The 17,121-nt window shown below is 42.0% G+C and overlaps 1 protein-coding gene across 2 annotated transcripts in view; it reads left to right on the top strand.

The window, feature by feature from the left end:
• The first annotated feature begins 544 nt into the window (after window positions 1-544).
• Window positions 545-17,121, top strand: part of RPGR (retinitis pigmentosa GTPase regulator) — a 63,989-nt gene continuing 47,412 nt past the window's right edge. For both annotated transcript variants that reach the window (XM_075538990.1, XM_075538989.1), the window contains exons 1-7: window positions 545-740; window positions 2,972-3,097; window positions 4,267-4,359; window positions 6,010-6,072; window positions 8,174-8,332; window positions 11,338-11,487; window positions 15,132-15,290. In XM_075538990.1, the coding sequence (XP_075395105.1) occupies window positions 575-740; window positions 2,972-3,097; window positions 4,267-4,359; window positions 6,010-6,072; window positions 8,174-8,332; window positions 11,338-11,487; window positions 15,132-15,290 (916 nt within the window). In that variant the 5' untranslated portion in view covers window positions 545-574. The remainder of the gene's footprint in view (window positions 741-2,971; window positions 3,098-4,266; window positions 4,360-6,009; window positions 6,073-8,173; window positions 8,333-11,337; window positions 11,488-15,131; window positions 15,291-17,121) is intronic.

Here is a 17,121-nt window from a genome sequence, read left to right as displayed (position 1 = left end):
TGCAATCTCCATCCGTTTGTGCCTTTACAAACCAAGAGATGTTTCCTAGTTTGGAGTCCTTCTCACCCTGTGAAGCAAATCTATGCTATGCGTAAATAAAACGTTTGCTTAGCCCCTTTCTTGAATTCCGTTTTGATTCTAGTTACCATGCCCCACAACTACTACATGGACATAATGTTAGCGTTAGAATTGCCTGGATGACAGTGAATTTGATTTTTAATTTTTTTTTAACAAATGTGATTAAGTCTTTAGGGTTTACTGGAGTGCCCAGCACAAGGACGTACACTATTGCTAGATTATCATAGCTGTGTAGACATGTCTCATGTAGCTCAAGCCAAAGTATATGGGGCGTTTGTGACGTTTGCAGCTATTCCCTATGAGGTCTGGGTGAACCGCTGAAACCGTGGCCAGAGGATCCCCACCCTCCGAGACGCCAGAGGGCGCGCAGCCACTGCCTGTGCGCCGGGCGCCGCGACAGCTGCCGCGGCCCGGCCCGCTTCGGCTCCGCCTCGCGTCCCAAGGCTCCGCCTCCGTTGCCCAGAGAGGCTGTTTGTTGACTTCCGGAACGCGTTGGATGTGCATGCCTGGAGTGTCGCTATGGGGTTCCACAGCGATTCTTCAGCGCCCAAAGTCTACCAACTATTCAACTAGGTGCAACCGAGTTGCCCCGGTCCCTTTCTCGGCCCAGGCTCCGGCTTCCAGTAGCGTTCCAGACATGGAGCCCGAGGAGCAGGTGCCGGGTGAGTCGGACCCGCGCGGCGGCCTGGGAGGAGGGTCCGCGGGAGGCGGACGGCCAGGCTCCGCCCCCGGACCGGCCCCGCGACGGACCTGCGCGAGCCCCCGGGGCCCTTCTGGAGACAGAGCTCAGGCAGCAGCCGCCAAATGTAGCCTGGACGGTAGTGGAGCGGAGCTACTGGAGTCCAGGATCGGGGTTTCAGGGGGGAAAGTTTTCAATGAATTTATGGAAATCAGGGGCTTTTTGTTTTTTGAACTGCCCTGCGAACTCTTCAGAGTACTTTTCAGAGTTGTGTGTGTTGAGGGCCCCAGGCCCCAGTTCTGTATTGGATGCGCTAAAAGCTGGGCTAGCCAGGTGTATTTGGCAAAAGAGGGGGGGGGGGCGCAGGCGCGGGCGTGCGGTTCTTTAGCGAAAAAGGTTTTTAATACTTTACCCCTTCCACCACCGTCCTGTCAATTCCACCTTTCTATATTGCGTTTCTAAGACACTAATATTTTTTTTTACAGGAGAAAGCCTCTTTCTCACACAGAGCAGTTGGTGGGTTCAAACTGCTGTCCTTGGGGTTAGCAGTCCAACGGGTAACATTGTGACAGTGCTGTGTGGTCTCTGGTGACCGCATATCAGTCCCCTGCCATCCAGTCCGACCCCACTGCTAGGTGTCACATGCATACTGTTGTAACAGAAAGAGACGTTCCATTTGGGGTGATGCCCTTAGCTCTTTTTTTATAATCCATTCCTTTAAAAATGCCAATTGTTATTCAATCAATGAATTCTTATTCCTCACATCAACGCTAAGCTCTGTTACACAATGTTCATTTTCTCAGTTCACCTCTGTTGGGGTTCAATGGGCAGACAGTCTTTTAGGTTCAGCATGTGTAAGTACAGGCTAGCTCATGCTTTTAAAACAATCTTTAATGAACAATTTCAGTGGTTTTGTTTTACCACATCTGAGGTGGAGAATCCATATGACATTATCCACTACAGATTAGTAAGTAAGCACAAATAACCCTGTGATGCGTTAGGGGACCTTAAAGGCAGCAATTTGAAACCATGAGCCACTCCGCAGGAGAAAGAAGAGACTTTCTAATAATTTGTCAAGGGGTCACGAGGGTGGAGGAAGGAAAAAGAGGAGCTGATCCTAAAGGCTCAATAGAAAGTAAATATCTAGAAAAGAATGATGGCAACATATGGACAAGTATGCTTGATACAATTGATATATGGATTGTTATGAGTTGTAAGAGCCCCCAATAAAATGATCTTTTAATAAAAATTTAAAAGTTACAAGGAGCCCTGGCGGTGGGGTGGTTACTTGTGCTGGCAGACTCAAGGTCTGAGGTTCAAAAGATGGGACTTTCTACTCCCGCAAACAGTTACAGTTTTGGAAACCCTCAAGCCAGTTCTACCCGGTCCTATTGGGCTGCTGTGAGTCGGCATTAACTGATGGCGATGAGTTCGAGTGTAAATAGCATTAGGGCAGATCTACCCTACCCTTTAGGGTTGCTAGGAACCCGGTGGTGTAATGGTTACTCGTTGTGCCACTAACTGCTAGGTCAGCAGTTCAAAACCACCAGCCATTCCAAGGGAGAATCGTGGAGACCGCCAGGGGCAGTGCTACCCGCCCTGTAGGCTTCCTATGAGTCCAAATTTACTCCGTGCCTATGAGGTTCTTGTTTTTAGTGTTGCCCTGCTCTGGGCGTCTTGGTGGCGTGGTGGATCACCTGTTGGGCTGCTCACCTACAAAGTTACAGTCTCAGAAACTCACGGGGCCGTTCTCCTCTGCCATGTACGGCCACTCTGAGTCGGGATCGACCAGATGGCAGTGAGTTTGAGGACTGGTTTATTTTACTTTGCCTATTGGATAATTCACTTCTACTCAGACCCTCTCTTAATAAAATCTGTAGTCTATTGAAGAAGAAATTTCGTGATTTGTCCAGAGAAGATTCATGGTCTGAATACATAGCTGTCTTTAAAGCCCATTTTCTTCCCCAGCAAGTCTCCCTATAGTGCAATTGAAAGAGGGAAAGTTTGAATATTTTTTCCTGTTTGAAGAGCGCTCTCGTGCATGGGTGCGTGCACACACACAGATGGAGCCTCAAAAAGTGTGTCGAAAAATTACATTATCTTTCAATTCCATTTCTTTCATGAACATTTTGAAGCCTGTTCATGGGTAAGTGGGGTGTGTGTGTGTGTGTGTGTGTGTGTGACTTTTACTAAAGTTGTAAAATATATTTGCAGTTTCTGGTGCTGTTTTCACCTTTGGAAAAACAAAATTTGCTGAGAATACTCCTAGCAAGTTCTGGTTTAAAAATGATACACCTATGTATATTACATGTGGAGATGAGCATACTGCTGTTATTACAGGTTAGTTTTAAGGTGTGTCGGTGATATTTAAAGAACTAAAGCTATTTAAAAAGTGCTGTGCTGTATTTTTTGGTCTTTTATCGTTTTGATGTGATGAAAGTATACCTAACAAAACATATCTTAACAATTTCCATATGTACAATTCAGAAAACTTGATCACATATTTTTCAAATAGTGTAACCATTCTTGTTATTTCAAATTAGTTCACCAGGTGACTGATTTAAATATTGAAAATACATTTGGTTATTTTAATGTTATCAGAGAATTCTTCTCAAATTGATTAATCAAGAGAATTGTTTAAGTTCTAAATTTCATTGGCATATTTATATACACTATCTACTGAAGTGTATGTAATCAAAAGTGAATATTGTGGGGGAAAAGGGGAGGGAGGGGAAAAAAAAGAGGACCTGATGCAAGGGGCTTAAGTGGAGAGCAAATGCTTTGAGAATGATTGGGGCAGGGAATGTATGGATGTGCTTTATACAACTGATGTATGTATATGTATGGATTGTGTTAAGAGTTGTATGAGTCCCTAATAAAATGTAAAAAAAGAAAAGAGAAAAAAAATGATTAGGGCAAAGACTGTACAGATGTGCTTTATACAATTGATGTATGTATATGTATGAACTGTGATAAGAGTTGTATGAGCCCCAATAAATTGTTTAAAAAAAGTGAATATTGTATAATGCTGGAAACTCCTTTACAACAAACAGAATCTGGTCCTATGTAGATGTACAGCATAATCTGTTTCAGCATGGAAACACACTGATCATTCCAAGTGCACCGATTCCTCACTCATGTACATGGCTAGGTTCCAAAGCACAGGTCTTTAGGAAAAAAATAGGCTTTATGGAAAATGCATCATTCAAAAAATTGGCAGATTCTATTATTAAATAAATGCCAAACTACCGAGACTAACTGCCTAGCCAACCTTAGTCATCACAGCTAGTGTTACTCTCCCATATTACCTTGGAATTATATACTGCCGGACATGATGTTATTAATGTGTGAGTAGTCACCAAATAGCAGGGGTTTTTTACTATTGTAAATGCAAAATGTTGGATAATGGAAAAGTTGATAAGCGAGGCATATGGCTTATATTGTATTGTGATGACTTCATCTCCTATTACTTTGTGAAAATGCATAATTCTTTTTCTCCCTCCCACCAGGAACTAATAAACTTTACATGTTTGGCAGTAACAACTGGGGCCAATTAGGACTAGGAACCAAGTCAAGCGTCATGAAACCAACCTGTGTCAAAGGTTTGGGGTCTTCTTTATCTCTATAAACACTTGACAAGCTCCATTCCCTACTTTTATATTCTTCATGCAGTTCTTCGGTGTCATAAATTATAGAATCTGTAGTTCTTTGTTTTATGATACTTCTTTGAATATTAATAGGATATGAAATTCTGAACTACTTTTATGGATTAGAGTCTATGAGTTATGTGGATTTTAAACCCAAGAACTACACAAGAATGACTGGTTCTCTAACGTACTTGAATCGGCTTTTTGGTTGCTTGTATTCTACACACTGTAAGTAATATTTAAGTAGTTTCAAAAATAGCACATAAAGGATGTTCAAGTACAGTGTAAGGGAACCATTTTTTGTGTGTGGTCCTTGAGTTTAAAATCAATGTGAATCATAGACCTTAAGACACAAAAAGGAGCTCTGGTGGTATAGAGGTTATGAGGTGAGTTGCCGACTCTAAGGTCCACAGATCCAAACCACCAGACAGGGCTTTCTCCTCAGTCTTGGAAAGTCCCAGGATGGCTCTACTCTGGACCTGTATGGTAGCCCTGTGTCAGCACTAACTGGATGACAGTGAGTTTGAACACACACAAACAATTCTGAATGCCATATGTAAAATTACCTTAAATATTAATCATAGTCAAACCAATAGAATCAGAACTGATTCAATGATACTTGGCTACAGCAATCATTGTATCTACAGACAAATTGGATCAAAGAAAATCCAAACTAATTTACATAGATGCTTAGAATTACTCTCTCTTAGTTGTCCAAGTTGTGGACATCATACTTCTATGTCATTGCTGGTTATATAATGCACTCTTCACTCAGCTATACATCGCAAGTGTATTAACTGAACGTAACAGAGGCCAGGCATTGATGAGTACTAATATTCTTACACAAACAACAGCATAGAATGTTTGGAAATGGGACCATCCCAGAAAATATAAGCTGCATTATCCTTTACTAGCCTTTACCAAGCTTTTTTGCTTTCATTGGCCACACTTCTCTTTGGGTATAACCGTGACCATAAACTGAACTTGAAGCTTGAAGCCTGGTGGCACAGTGGGTAAAGTGCTTGGCCGCAAACCAAAAGAGCAGATGTGAGCCCACCAGTCACTCCGTAGGAGAACGATGAAGCAGTCTGCTCTGCAAAGATTTCCAGCCTTGGAAATCCCATGGGGCAGTTATACTGTGCTCTATAGGACACTTTGAGTCTGAATCGACTCAGTGGCCATGGGTTCGAGTATACCTATGAATATTGCACTTGCAGTTCTTCCTAGAATAGGGTAAGAGGTGAGCTTGATAGTGGTAATGGTGGGATAGGTAAGAATGGATCAGGTTAGGGAGGAAACAACTAAGGAAGCCTATCAGATGTCAATAAAATAAAGTAGATTAGATGTCAGCACATATGAATTACCTGTGGAATTAAAAAGATGGATGAATGGAAGTTTGGGCCCGATCTTGGACCTATTAAAGAGTCTGCATGGTTGAGGTTCAACGGCCTGTGTTTTTTTCCCCCAAAGGTCTGCTGGTTATTATTATATAAAAATAATTCTGAAAACCTTTGGGTTAGTAGTTAATAGACTTTAGGAGTCAGAGAAAGAGGGATCTAAAATGTCAATTCTACCCATTACTTGTCACTTTTTTTGTATTTTTAGCCTTAAAACCTGAAAAAGTGAAATTTGCAGCCTGTGGAAGGAACCACACCCTGATTTCAACAGGTAGAGTATGCCATTTCAATGACTTCCTGCCTGATGGCAAGGCCTGGGCTCTCAATTTGTAAAATGATGGAAATTACACGTTGGCAACAGTGCAACGAGGCTTTCCTTTTGAATAAGTAAATGGTTAGTAGATGTGTTTGCCGTAGAAAAGATGAGCTAGTCAATGGCTGCAGCCCAGGCCCCTTTTCTCACATCAAGTCAAAGCACTGCCTCTCCTTCCCTGTCTGCATACCTCAAGGGCTGACTGCTCTGGCTGCTGCTGGCCAGCCGTCTTCCTTACTCAGGCTGAGCAGGAGGCCATCCAAAAGCCTATTGGTGTGAGTCAGCCCAATCCCAATCAGAATAGAAAGAGGCTTCCCTTTTGCATGTGTGCAAAAATGGACAAGGCGATTCTAAAAGATTGAGGGAAAAACAGAGGCTCTAGCCCAGCTACAACCATTTTTCAAAAGAACCCAATTGAGGGAACTCACATTACCTGATGGCAAAACGTACTCTAAAAGGAGCCCAGTGGTGCTTACTAACTGCAAGGTCAGCAGTTCAAACCTGCAAGCCACTCCACGGGAGAAATATGAGACTATCTGCTTCCACAAAGATTTAAAGTTTCAGAAACCCTAGTAACCAAGATCGCAGTACCAGAGGAAAAAATGACCAGTAATGGAGCAGATTCCAAAAGTAGGCCACGCATGCATGGCCAAGAGATCATAGACAGAGATGCCATAGCAATTCAGTGGCCAAAGGACAGCACTGCATCACCAATGAATGCTGCTGGAGCAGGTGGACATGCAGGCCCTGCCCACTGTGGGCAGGCTGTTCGCACTTCCTTCACTTCTCTACATCAATCTGCTCTCTCTCAGACTTCTCCACTGCTGTCGTAGCTCTTCTTTTCTTCTTAGACTCTTCAAATTCTGCTTTCCTTTGGAGTTCTTCTGGAGAGTTCTTTGTGATAGCTTTTCCCTCATCTAGTTCTCCTCTGAAGTGCATCAACATTTTACCCACTCTGGTTGGGTTCCTATGCGTTAAAATCTGCAGGCCATTTCCCTGTAACTTTACCTTGATAGCTCCATTTGATAGCGTTTCTTGCTGCCTTCCTTAGCTTTCTTTCTTAGTGACAATTACAGCAAAGTGTCAAATGTTGCTAAGTCAGACTGATGCTCCCCTTAGCTTCCCCTACAGTTCATTGAGGCTTTGTATGGCAGATAAAGCTCATTTAATAGGTATAAGGGCTTTGTTAGTAGTCTCATTTTTGTTGTTGTTTGGTAAAGCATCATGAATTTGGAGCTTACAAAAATGTTTGTCATCCTGGTTCTTTGTATCTAATGAAAGTAATGACCACCATTTATATGTAGTATTTATAGCGAGCCAAAGGCTGTCCTAAGTATTTTAGAAATGTGAACTCCATTCCTATCAATGGTATGAAGTAGGCACTATCGTTTTCCCAGTTTAACAGGTGAGGAAAATGAGGCACAGAAAGGGTAAGGGTAAGGCTAAGTACAGCTTGCATCAGGTCACACAGCTGGTAAGTAGCAAGCTGGAATTTGCACCCAGGCCGGCCTCTCTGGCTCAGAAATCTTTCTTCCTCATTGCTGTTCTAAACCACCTTCTATTTAGCTGCAGAAGACATAGGAGTCTCAGGTTTCCAAAATGATACTTTCCGGCCTTTGCCTCATTTCACTGATTTATACCTGTCGGCACCTCTTACCTGTCTGCACCTCTTAGCTTCCATTGATTTGGGAAGTTCAAAGGAACAAACCCTCTCTGGCTGAAGATAGTTCAATTGGGATTGTAAACACCTTGGAAACATATTCTCCTCCCATTCATTGAGTTCCTGAAGTTCTGCCTTAGCACAAACACACACATACACACGCACACAACCTATTCCACATCACCTGGTGATTTCAACTGCTAGTTACACTCTAGGATGACTTCAACGACCACGTGGTCTTCTTTGTGGAAGGTTAATCTCCGACAATGAAATGAAGAAATTTCCCCCAAACTTGGGTAATGACAGCTAGCAACTTCCTTCACCTGAATAGAGGTACTTCTGTCTGTTGCCCAGATGGAGGGTGACCCTGTGTACTGTTGTTCTCTTTCCTGTGAGCAGAAGGAGGCCATGTCTATGCAACTGGAGGGAATAATGAAGGACAGCTGGGGCTTGGTGATGTTGACGAGAGAAACACTTTTCAGCGCATTGACTTTTTTTCAGCGCAGCATAAGATCAAACAGCTCTCTGCTGGATCTAACACTTCCGCTGTATTAACTGGTGAGACCACCCCCTCCCCTTTTTTTTCCTTCACCTTTTCAGGGTGGGATTCACATCTTTCTTTTAGAGCAGGGTAGACCAACTCTTAGTGAATTGAAGGCAACATGCTATTTCATCTCCTTTCACTGGCTTGCAGAAGAGATGGGAAAAATACAGCTTGAAATCATGAACTACAGGTTTATGCTCATTTAGAGTTAGAGGTAGACTAAATATGGAGTTAGAAGGTAATTGTTAAATAATTCTAATATATGCTGTTCATCTATTACTTCAAAGCTCTCCCCTCTACTCCCTGCCCCTACAAACACAAACCCATTCTTCTCAAAGTGATAATGACCCATAGTAACTCCCCAGTGTTTTCTTCGCTATGATCTTAATGGAATTGAATTGCCAGGTCTTTCTTCCAGGGTTACCACTGAGTGGATGTGAGCTGCCATCTTTTACATCAGGAGTAGAGTGTAAACCATCTGTGCTACTTGCAGACCTATGTACTCCTTTAGATACTCTTAAAGTGGTAACAAGGTAGGCTTCGAACCACAGAGTCAGCAGTTCAAAACCACCAGCTGCTCCCTAGGAGAAAGACGAGGCTTTCTACTCCCATAAAGGATCACAGTCTCGGAAACCCACAGGGACAATTCAACCCTGACCTATAGGGTTTCTATGAGTCGGAATCAACTCGGCCGTTAGTTGAAATGGATTTCTCATTGTGTACCCCAAATCCACTTGCAGATTTAATTGAAAGTTACTATGTGAAACATCTGTTTGGGAATATGTAGTAAAGGCCCTGAGTGGTGAAAACAGTTAACACACTAACTAGGCTTCTAAATGAGCAGTTGGAGGTTCAAATCCACACAGAGGTGCCTTGGAAGAATAGCCTGAAGAATGATGTACTTCCCAAACAAAACAAAAACAACAACACAGCCATAGAAATCCCTCACAGAGTTCTAGTTTGACACCATGGGCTTATCATGTGTGGGAGCCAACTTTTGTTTTAAAATTAAAGTATCTGATGCATCTCTATACCTCCTCTCAAAAGGTCATGTGAGAAATTTCTTTTCAACTCAGAGCTAAGATATACCTGGCCTCAGTGGTGAAGTTGCTAATATTGTGCTTTGTTCCGCTTAGTGAGCGTGGTAACTGGCTAGGTTGCTCTGGCTCTCTTCAATGTTAGAGACACACATGAAGCTTTATCCTTTCCGTTTTATTCATCCTTAGAGTTAGCAATTTCAGGAGCCCTGGTGGCATGGTGGGTTACATGTTGGGCTGTGAACCACAAGGTCAGTAGTTTAAAGCTACTTGTGCTCCATACGAGAAAGAGGAGACTTTCTGCTCCTGTAGAGATTTACAACCTTAGAACCCTAAAGAGGCAGTTCCACTCTGTCCTATAGAATCTCTGTGAGTGGAAATTAACATAATGCCAGTGAGTTGGGGTTTGGGGCAGTTAGCAAATTTGGCATCCTTTTCTTGGTTCTTTGGCAATTTTCATTTCATTTGCCTTACTATTAAACTGCTTCAGAGATGAAAGAGGTTTAAAATGGATTCCAAGCTAGTCGTAAGGATTGATTGTTCCTTTCTAAAGTCATTTTCCTAGTTCAACTTTTCTGATAGCAAAACCCTTAGCAGGACATAAGCTATGATCCTCACTTATTATGAAGCTAGATTGTATGTCTTTTCAAGTGTAAATCAGAAGACAAATGACCACAATATATATTCTTTATGTTTACTTCCTCTAAAACAGCACTTTTGTAGGGTTCTCAAGGAAAACGATTATGTGGGTACTTTTGACCTGAAAAGGAGCTCTAGTGGGTAGCTCAGGAGTTGGGCCACTAACCACAGAATCAGCCATTCAAAGCCACCAGCTGCACTGTTGGTGAAAGCTGAGGCTTTCTACTCCCATAAAGAGTTAGTCTCAAATGCCCACAGGAGTAGCTCTGGCTCTGCAGCAATGAGGTTGACCTGAGAATGGCTGCACATACTCTGTCTTTCCATTTAGTTGCCGGTAGATGGCGCTAAAGAAGGAAAGCATGTTCTCTTCTAACACTTCAGACTCTAGAAAGGGTAGTTGTAGGAAAGAACATTGTTTCTACTATTGAGATTAAAAAAAATAAGTGAAGGGGAAATATATGTGGATCAGCAATTTGACACCTTATCATTTGATCTCCTTTTTGACCCATTTTAAATTTGTTCTAGTGGTAATCTTTTCTGCTGTCATTTTGATTGAGGCTTTTATCTGTTGTACTTTGTAATTATTGTTAGTTTTTTAAAATATGTTTTACTGTGTATGCAGTCCAGGATAGGTATATCTCAGAGGCAGTAACAGATGGACAGTTTCTGGAGGGTATGACTGGGGAGGTTGTGGGGAAATGAGTACAAAGAGGAAGAAATGTTCTAAAATTCATTGTGATGATTGTAGAACTTATTTTAAGATAATTGAACTACTGCATTGTATGATTTGTGAATTATATGTCAATAAAATTGTCAAATTGAAAAAAAGAAGCATGGACCTGAAGAAAATGATTGACAATCACATGATGCTCTATGTTCTTGGTCATCACAGACACATGTCATCATAGAAACGGAATGTTTAAGTAGGTAGCACCAATAAAGTCTGGTTAGTGTTTTTCTTTCAGCACCCAAAGTTTTTCTCAATAAGGGGAAAAATGGTCTCATAGAAATAGATAATAACTTGATTTCGTATTCTCACCTTCCATGTAGGAGAGATCTGAGTTTGAGTTCTGGCCAATGTACCCTATGGTGGTGGCCTGTCTGTCCTTGGAGGATGCTATGATACTAAACAGACTACTTTGGACTAGGAAGAGGAGCTTGGAAATCTAATTCCAAAAACTGGCCAATGCAAACCCTGTGGATCGCAACAGTCTGATCAGCACCTGCTCATGGGGAATGGATATTATTTTGGAGGGGTGAGGGGAGAAACTCAGCAGCAACTAACAACAGAGCCTTACTGCTTTTTGAACTCTACCCCCTCCCTCTTTATGTTTTCTTTATAGAGGACGGAGAACTTTTTATGTGGGGTGACAATTCTGAAGGACAAATTGGTCTAGGCGAAATACCTAGTGTCTGTGTACCCCGTCAAGTGAGCATTGGAAAACCCATCTCCTGGATCTCTTGTGGCTATTACCACTCAGCTTTTATAACAAGTAAGACAAACTACACACTCACTACAGTATCTCCCTTTTCTAAGGAGTACATTGGTAATTGAGTGATGTACCTTATACAATTCGATAGAAATAACACCATGTGAGGTCCATGTAATGAAACAGTGTTGGTTTTTCTCAGGTGACAGCATTTCTCTCGCTTATGAGAGTTTATAGTTTATAACACTAACATGGTAACTTTTTTAGTATATGTGCTGCCGAAGCAAGCACAGCATGGTAACTTTTTAAATCCTCTATTAGGTGTGTCTGGACCCCTGGTGGCACTGTGGGTTAGGTGTTGGGCTCCCAACAAAGCTTGTAGGTTAAACCCACTAGCCATCTCATGGGAGAAAGTTGCCTGAAGGGTTTACAGTTTCAGAAACCCTACATTGGGTCACTGCGAGTCAGCATCGTCTCTGCAGAAGTGGTTTTCAGTTGATTTAGGTCGGCACTGCTTTGAGGGCTTGTGAGGAAGAGGAGTAATTCCCACCTTCTGGAGGAGAGAAGTAGGTTTGAAGCTACCAGTGAAAACATGCAGACTCTCCAGTGCACCTTGACTTCTAGGACTGATTGATACACAATCAAAAGACCTTTGGTTATTGGGCATCATAAATGTCATTAAAATTATTTGATTGTTTTGAAAAAGGAAATGTGTGAAAATAATTCTATGATGATACGAGAGTAGGCAGGAAAGTTACATTACATATAACCAGTAATTTTTTTTATTTAACCATTGCTTAAGTCTTCTACTGCCTGCTTTCTCCATGCATAGACATGCATATTCCATATTCATCACACTTGCTGGGCAGTATCTAACTTTTATGGTTTCTAACTGATCTCACAAAAAGTTCAGAGATTCATATCACATTCTTAAGCATAGCAGTAGAGACCTTTTGTGTAATACAGAAACTCATAAAAACTTCCACAGCCCTAAGACCTGAAGAACTAGATGGTGCCTGGCGTCTACTACCAACTGCTGTGAAAGAGAGCACATTAGAGGGTCTTAGAATGAGAGAAAAATGTGGAAGAAAACTCAAAGTCATAGAAGATGCTGCGCTCACTGGTTAGCACTGATAGAGGCTGGTGGAGCCCCCGAGCTCCCAAGAGTAGCCCTCAGTCACCCTTCAGGGTGGGGAATGAAACCCACCTTCATGCCTCAATTTTCAAGCAAACAGTAGCCAAATCCATAAAGGAACTAGGAATACTTTGGAACTATATGCACCTTAGAATAATCAACCATTTGAAAGCAAAAGAACAGCATTTACCCAAGGGCAACATTTAGAGGGATTAGGAAAAAGAGGAGAAATAGAAATAGGAAATATAATGAAGAGGTGGGATAAGTGAGACTATATTGGGAGCATTGCAATTAATGACAAAATATATGAATTGCCACCCCCCAAAAAAATCATTAAATACATGTACGTATTCTGAAAACTCGACAAGTCATAGGGAAGGAATTATGAAGCATGCTGGTGATACATTTTGTGGGGTTCCTCAGTGAATTCGGTGGCACAGTGGTGAAGCACACACCGGGTAAATGAAAGGGCTGCAGTTTGAACCTACCAGTGGCTCTGGGGCCAGGGGAGAAAGACTGGGTGATACTATGCTGTAAAGGTGCATGCTTGGCAACATTCTACACTCTCAGATCGCTTAAGATGAATTGAAATCAACTCTACAATGCATAAAACAGCAAAATATTGGTGCATATCAGAAGCACTCCACTGCTAGCTGAAAGGGTGGCAGTTTGGGTCTACCCAGAGGCACTTCCGAAGATGGACGCAGCCACCTGCTTCTGAAGGGTCACAACCTTGAAAATCATGTGCGGCATAGTTCCCCTCTGCTCTCGTGAGGTTGCCATATGTCGAAACCAACTTGGCAGTAACCAACAGCAGCAACAGAGCCATTGAAAGGATAGTTCTTCCGAAAGCTCTCTTCCAGAATTTTTTTTGTGTCCATCTTCTTTTATTTGATATTACATTCATGAGATGTATCTGTTTTCTTTCTTTCTTTTTTTAATGAATAAATCTTTTTTAACCCATGAGTTGTTGAGGGCTCGAAAGTTGATTTCAACTCACAGAAATGCCCTCTGGCGGAGCAGAACTACCCATAGGACTTTCTGTACTTGGAATCTGTTCAGAAACAGATCGCCAGGACTTGCCCCTCGACAGCTGTAGGGTGAGTTCAAACTGCCCTCCGTTTGGGTAGCAGCTGGGTTCTTCACAGACTCCTTTTGTAAACCCACTCATTGGTTTTAAAGCAATATTGGCAAGCGTTGGTGTTCTAAATTTGCTGAAACATTTAGATTTCAAATACATGTGGGGCCTTGGAACCACCACCCTTGTAGTTAGCCCCACCCCTAACCTCCTGAGCCACCAGGACACCTCTTTCAATGATTAGAAATAAAACATGGAATTTTCAGATAATGTCACCAATTTCTATTGCCTTTTTACCTAAGGTGCTAATGATTGGGTCTGAGCATTTCAAGTCCAATAGGAGGTGTAAAGAAATACATTCAAATTGTGGGTACTAGAATGGGGCCTGTAGAAACTCGAGCTTACAGATACCTGAATCAAAACCTGGTAGGGTGTTTAAGGTCCTAATCTGAGAGAAAATGGATCTCAGAGGCGGGTAGGTCACTCTGGAGAATCCAAATTTTATAAAATGTAGTAGATTTAAGTGAAGTAAACAAATTGGATGGGCTAAATTATGTATTTATGATGCCTTTCATTTTTTTTCTATCTAAGTAAGACATTGCAATGAATTGGAATATTGTGCATGGATTATAAGACTTCTCTTTTTAAGGAATGGCCTCCATATTGCCTCAGAATGACCTTTTCTAGCATTTTACTTTACAAAGTTTAGTGTGTGATAAACGATTCATCAGTGTACTACATACAGGCAGGTCATTTAGAAGAGCATTGTTGAAGATGGCCAGCATGACTAGGACATAGGGCCTACCCTTTAGAAGTCTGCAGGCTACTGACATTCTATAGTCTAACATCCTGTCGTGGGGCCTGCAACGTTCTAGAGTCTATAAAGCAGTGTTCCACGCAAGTATGTTTCAGCTAATCTCACAACTCTGTGAAAGCGGTGGCATTCCTCTTGTTCCAGATGTGGACACAGATTGAGAACATGGCTTTGCAAGGTCATGCTGTAGCTGAGTAACAAAACCAGACATGTATCCCCAATTGCCAGCTGTTTGCAAAGCCTGAACCGCTTCCACAGGCAGGCTCGGAGTTAGCATGCATGATGACTAAGCACTGTGTGTTAAGTGCTTTCCCGTGTATCCATTCGTACCATCCTAGGACACGAGAGCCCTGGTTGAGCAGGTCCTTCACTGTCATTTTATAGGCATGGTGACTCAGTAACTTACGAAGTAAGTAGAATGCTTTCAATATCTCTGTTTTGCAAAATCGCTAAATGATTTTCTAGCCCTTTATTAGCAATGAAAACCCAAGAGGAAAGAAGATGTTGGGGTTTTTTTTCTTACCTCCTTCCCATACAGATACGGTATCTTATCTCATGAAAGATTAAATTTGTCACATGATAATTTTAATTTCTATCTGAACATGGGAACATGTGCTACAAATGCCAGTACTCTGTTCGCCTGGATTGCATCATTGATCCTTGTTCTTCTCCTTCGCCAGCCGAGGGCAAGCTGTACACATTTGGAGAACCTGAGTCCGGGAAGTTAGGTCTTTCCAGGGAGCAGCTGGTCAATCACAGAACCCCCCAGCTAGTATCTGACATTTCTGAGAAAGTGATCCAAGTAGCATGTGGTGGAGAGCATACTGTGGTTCTCACAGGTACGTGCAGGGCCCCTGCTGCTTGCTCAGTCCCTGCTTTCTAGGTTGGTTAAAGAAATGTCTGCATTTCCTTTGCATCTTGTTTTATTATGGCCCCCAACTTTTATTCCTATGGTAAGAAACATTTCTGACTTAAAGGGTGGGTTTAAGTAGGTAAAATGAACCTTATTGATGTGCTTCTGCAAACAATTGATGCCTTGCTAACAGCAGTGAATAACACTGTTGCCACATTCTCAAGGATAAACTAGCTTCCTAGTATAAATTGTTACTTTGGTTTGAGGCTGAAAACCATGGTACCGGAAATGGAATCTCTTTTTTCTTTTGGGTCTCACAGAGTGGTAAAATTGTTATTTTGTCTCTAAATATTTTTCAAAACTTCTGAGGGCCATCAAATGGTTGCCAACTTCTGATTTGCATTTGATAAGTAGAGTCATTACCAAAAAATTGCCATCTTTTATTACTAGCATTTTATAAGATGTGGGACAGTTTTAAAAAAGAAAATGCTTTTAATTTTATAATAAAGCAAGCTCCTTGAATTGTATAAATGTATTTGTATGGAAACTTGACAACTTTGCCTGAAGAAGGTATTAATCATCAGTTTGACTAAATACAAATGTGAACACATAATTATTGTGTAGATGACATCTGTTTACATTATTTTTTTCTGTCTGATAAATAATGTCTGCTTACTTAATAAAGAGTGATCTAAGTAGGTAATGGGATTGACAGGACAGTAGATAGTTATGTGTGAACTACTCACTGCCAACTCATAGCAGACTCTATAGGACAGGGTAAAACTGCCGTAGTGAGTTTCCCAGTCTCTAACTTTTTATGGGAGTAGAAAGCCTCATCTTTCTCCCATGGAGCAGCTGGTTGTTTTGAACTGCTGACTTTGCATATTGCAGTCAAGTAACCACTGCACACCAGGGCTTCTCATGTGTGCACTAATAGCCACCATTGTCTGAATAAGGGTAGTTTATGAGGTAATTACTTTCTAGGAAAGTATTCTTTGCAAGAAATATTTTAGGACCTGCTTGAACGTTTTCTCATTGAATCCCCACAACTTTAGTAGATAGGTATTATTACATCAGAGAATCTATTGAAGTTGCCTACTGGCCACAGCGAGTCATAATGAAGATTTTGGTTGCTGCCTGAATACAGAACTGTTGTTCTTCCTCTTGTAGCAAGGCAGAGCCGTTGTATCAATGAACTAACTAAACAGAGTGAACCAAAGCAAAGACCCTTTCCCACTGAGTTGACTCCAGCTCATGGCACCGCTGTAGGACAGAGTAGAACTGGCCCATAGATTTTCCAAGGCACGGTCACTGTGCATCACAATCAATTCAGTGGCAATGAGTGGGTGGGTCGGTTGATGTCTGTAGGGAAGCATACTGCCACATGGTTCACCATGGAGCAATTGGTGGGTCGAAACCCCCAGCTTTCTATTAGCACCTTGGTGCTGAACCAGAGGAGGAGTATAGTGAAGTAATGAGTGCTGCCTTTCTGAGTCTGCTGGCCAGCGGGCGTGTGAGTGCCTATACTAGCCCTTTCAGCAGCAGCCACTCATGCCTCTTGTTTTTCTATGCTTTTCCATTTCTAGGAAAACATAGCTAAGAGTCATTGATGAGATTTTGAAAGCACCTTTTAAAGTGTTCGATCGCAATTCCCGGTAAAGGGAGCCTTACTGGAGAATCCATCCAGCATGTCTAACCCAAGTCCAAAGGAACCCCTATCATGAAAGTAGATTCCAAGCTTCCTGAGGCGGTCATCTGGATGTGAGCAGATAGCGTCCTCTTTCTCCCAAGGAGAGGCTGGTGGCTTTGGGCCAGCG

The sequence above is a fragment of the Tenrec ecaudatus genome, chromosome X (genome assembly GCF_050624435.1).
Source record: "Tenrec ecaudatus isolate mTenEca1 chromosome X, mTenEca1.hap1, whole genome shotgun sequence".
NCBI classification, from domain to species: Eukaryota; Metazoa; Chordata; class Mammalia; order Afrosoricida; family Tenrecidae; genus Tenrec; species Tenrec ecaudatus.
Note: the sequence above shows the minus strand (reverse complement) of the source record. Positions and strands in the feature narration are given on the sequence as shown.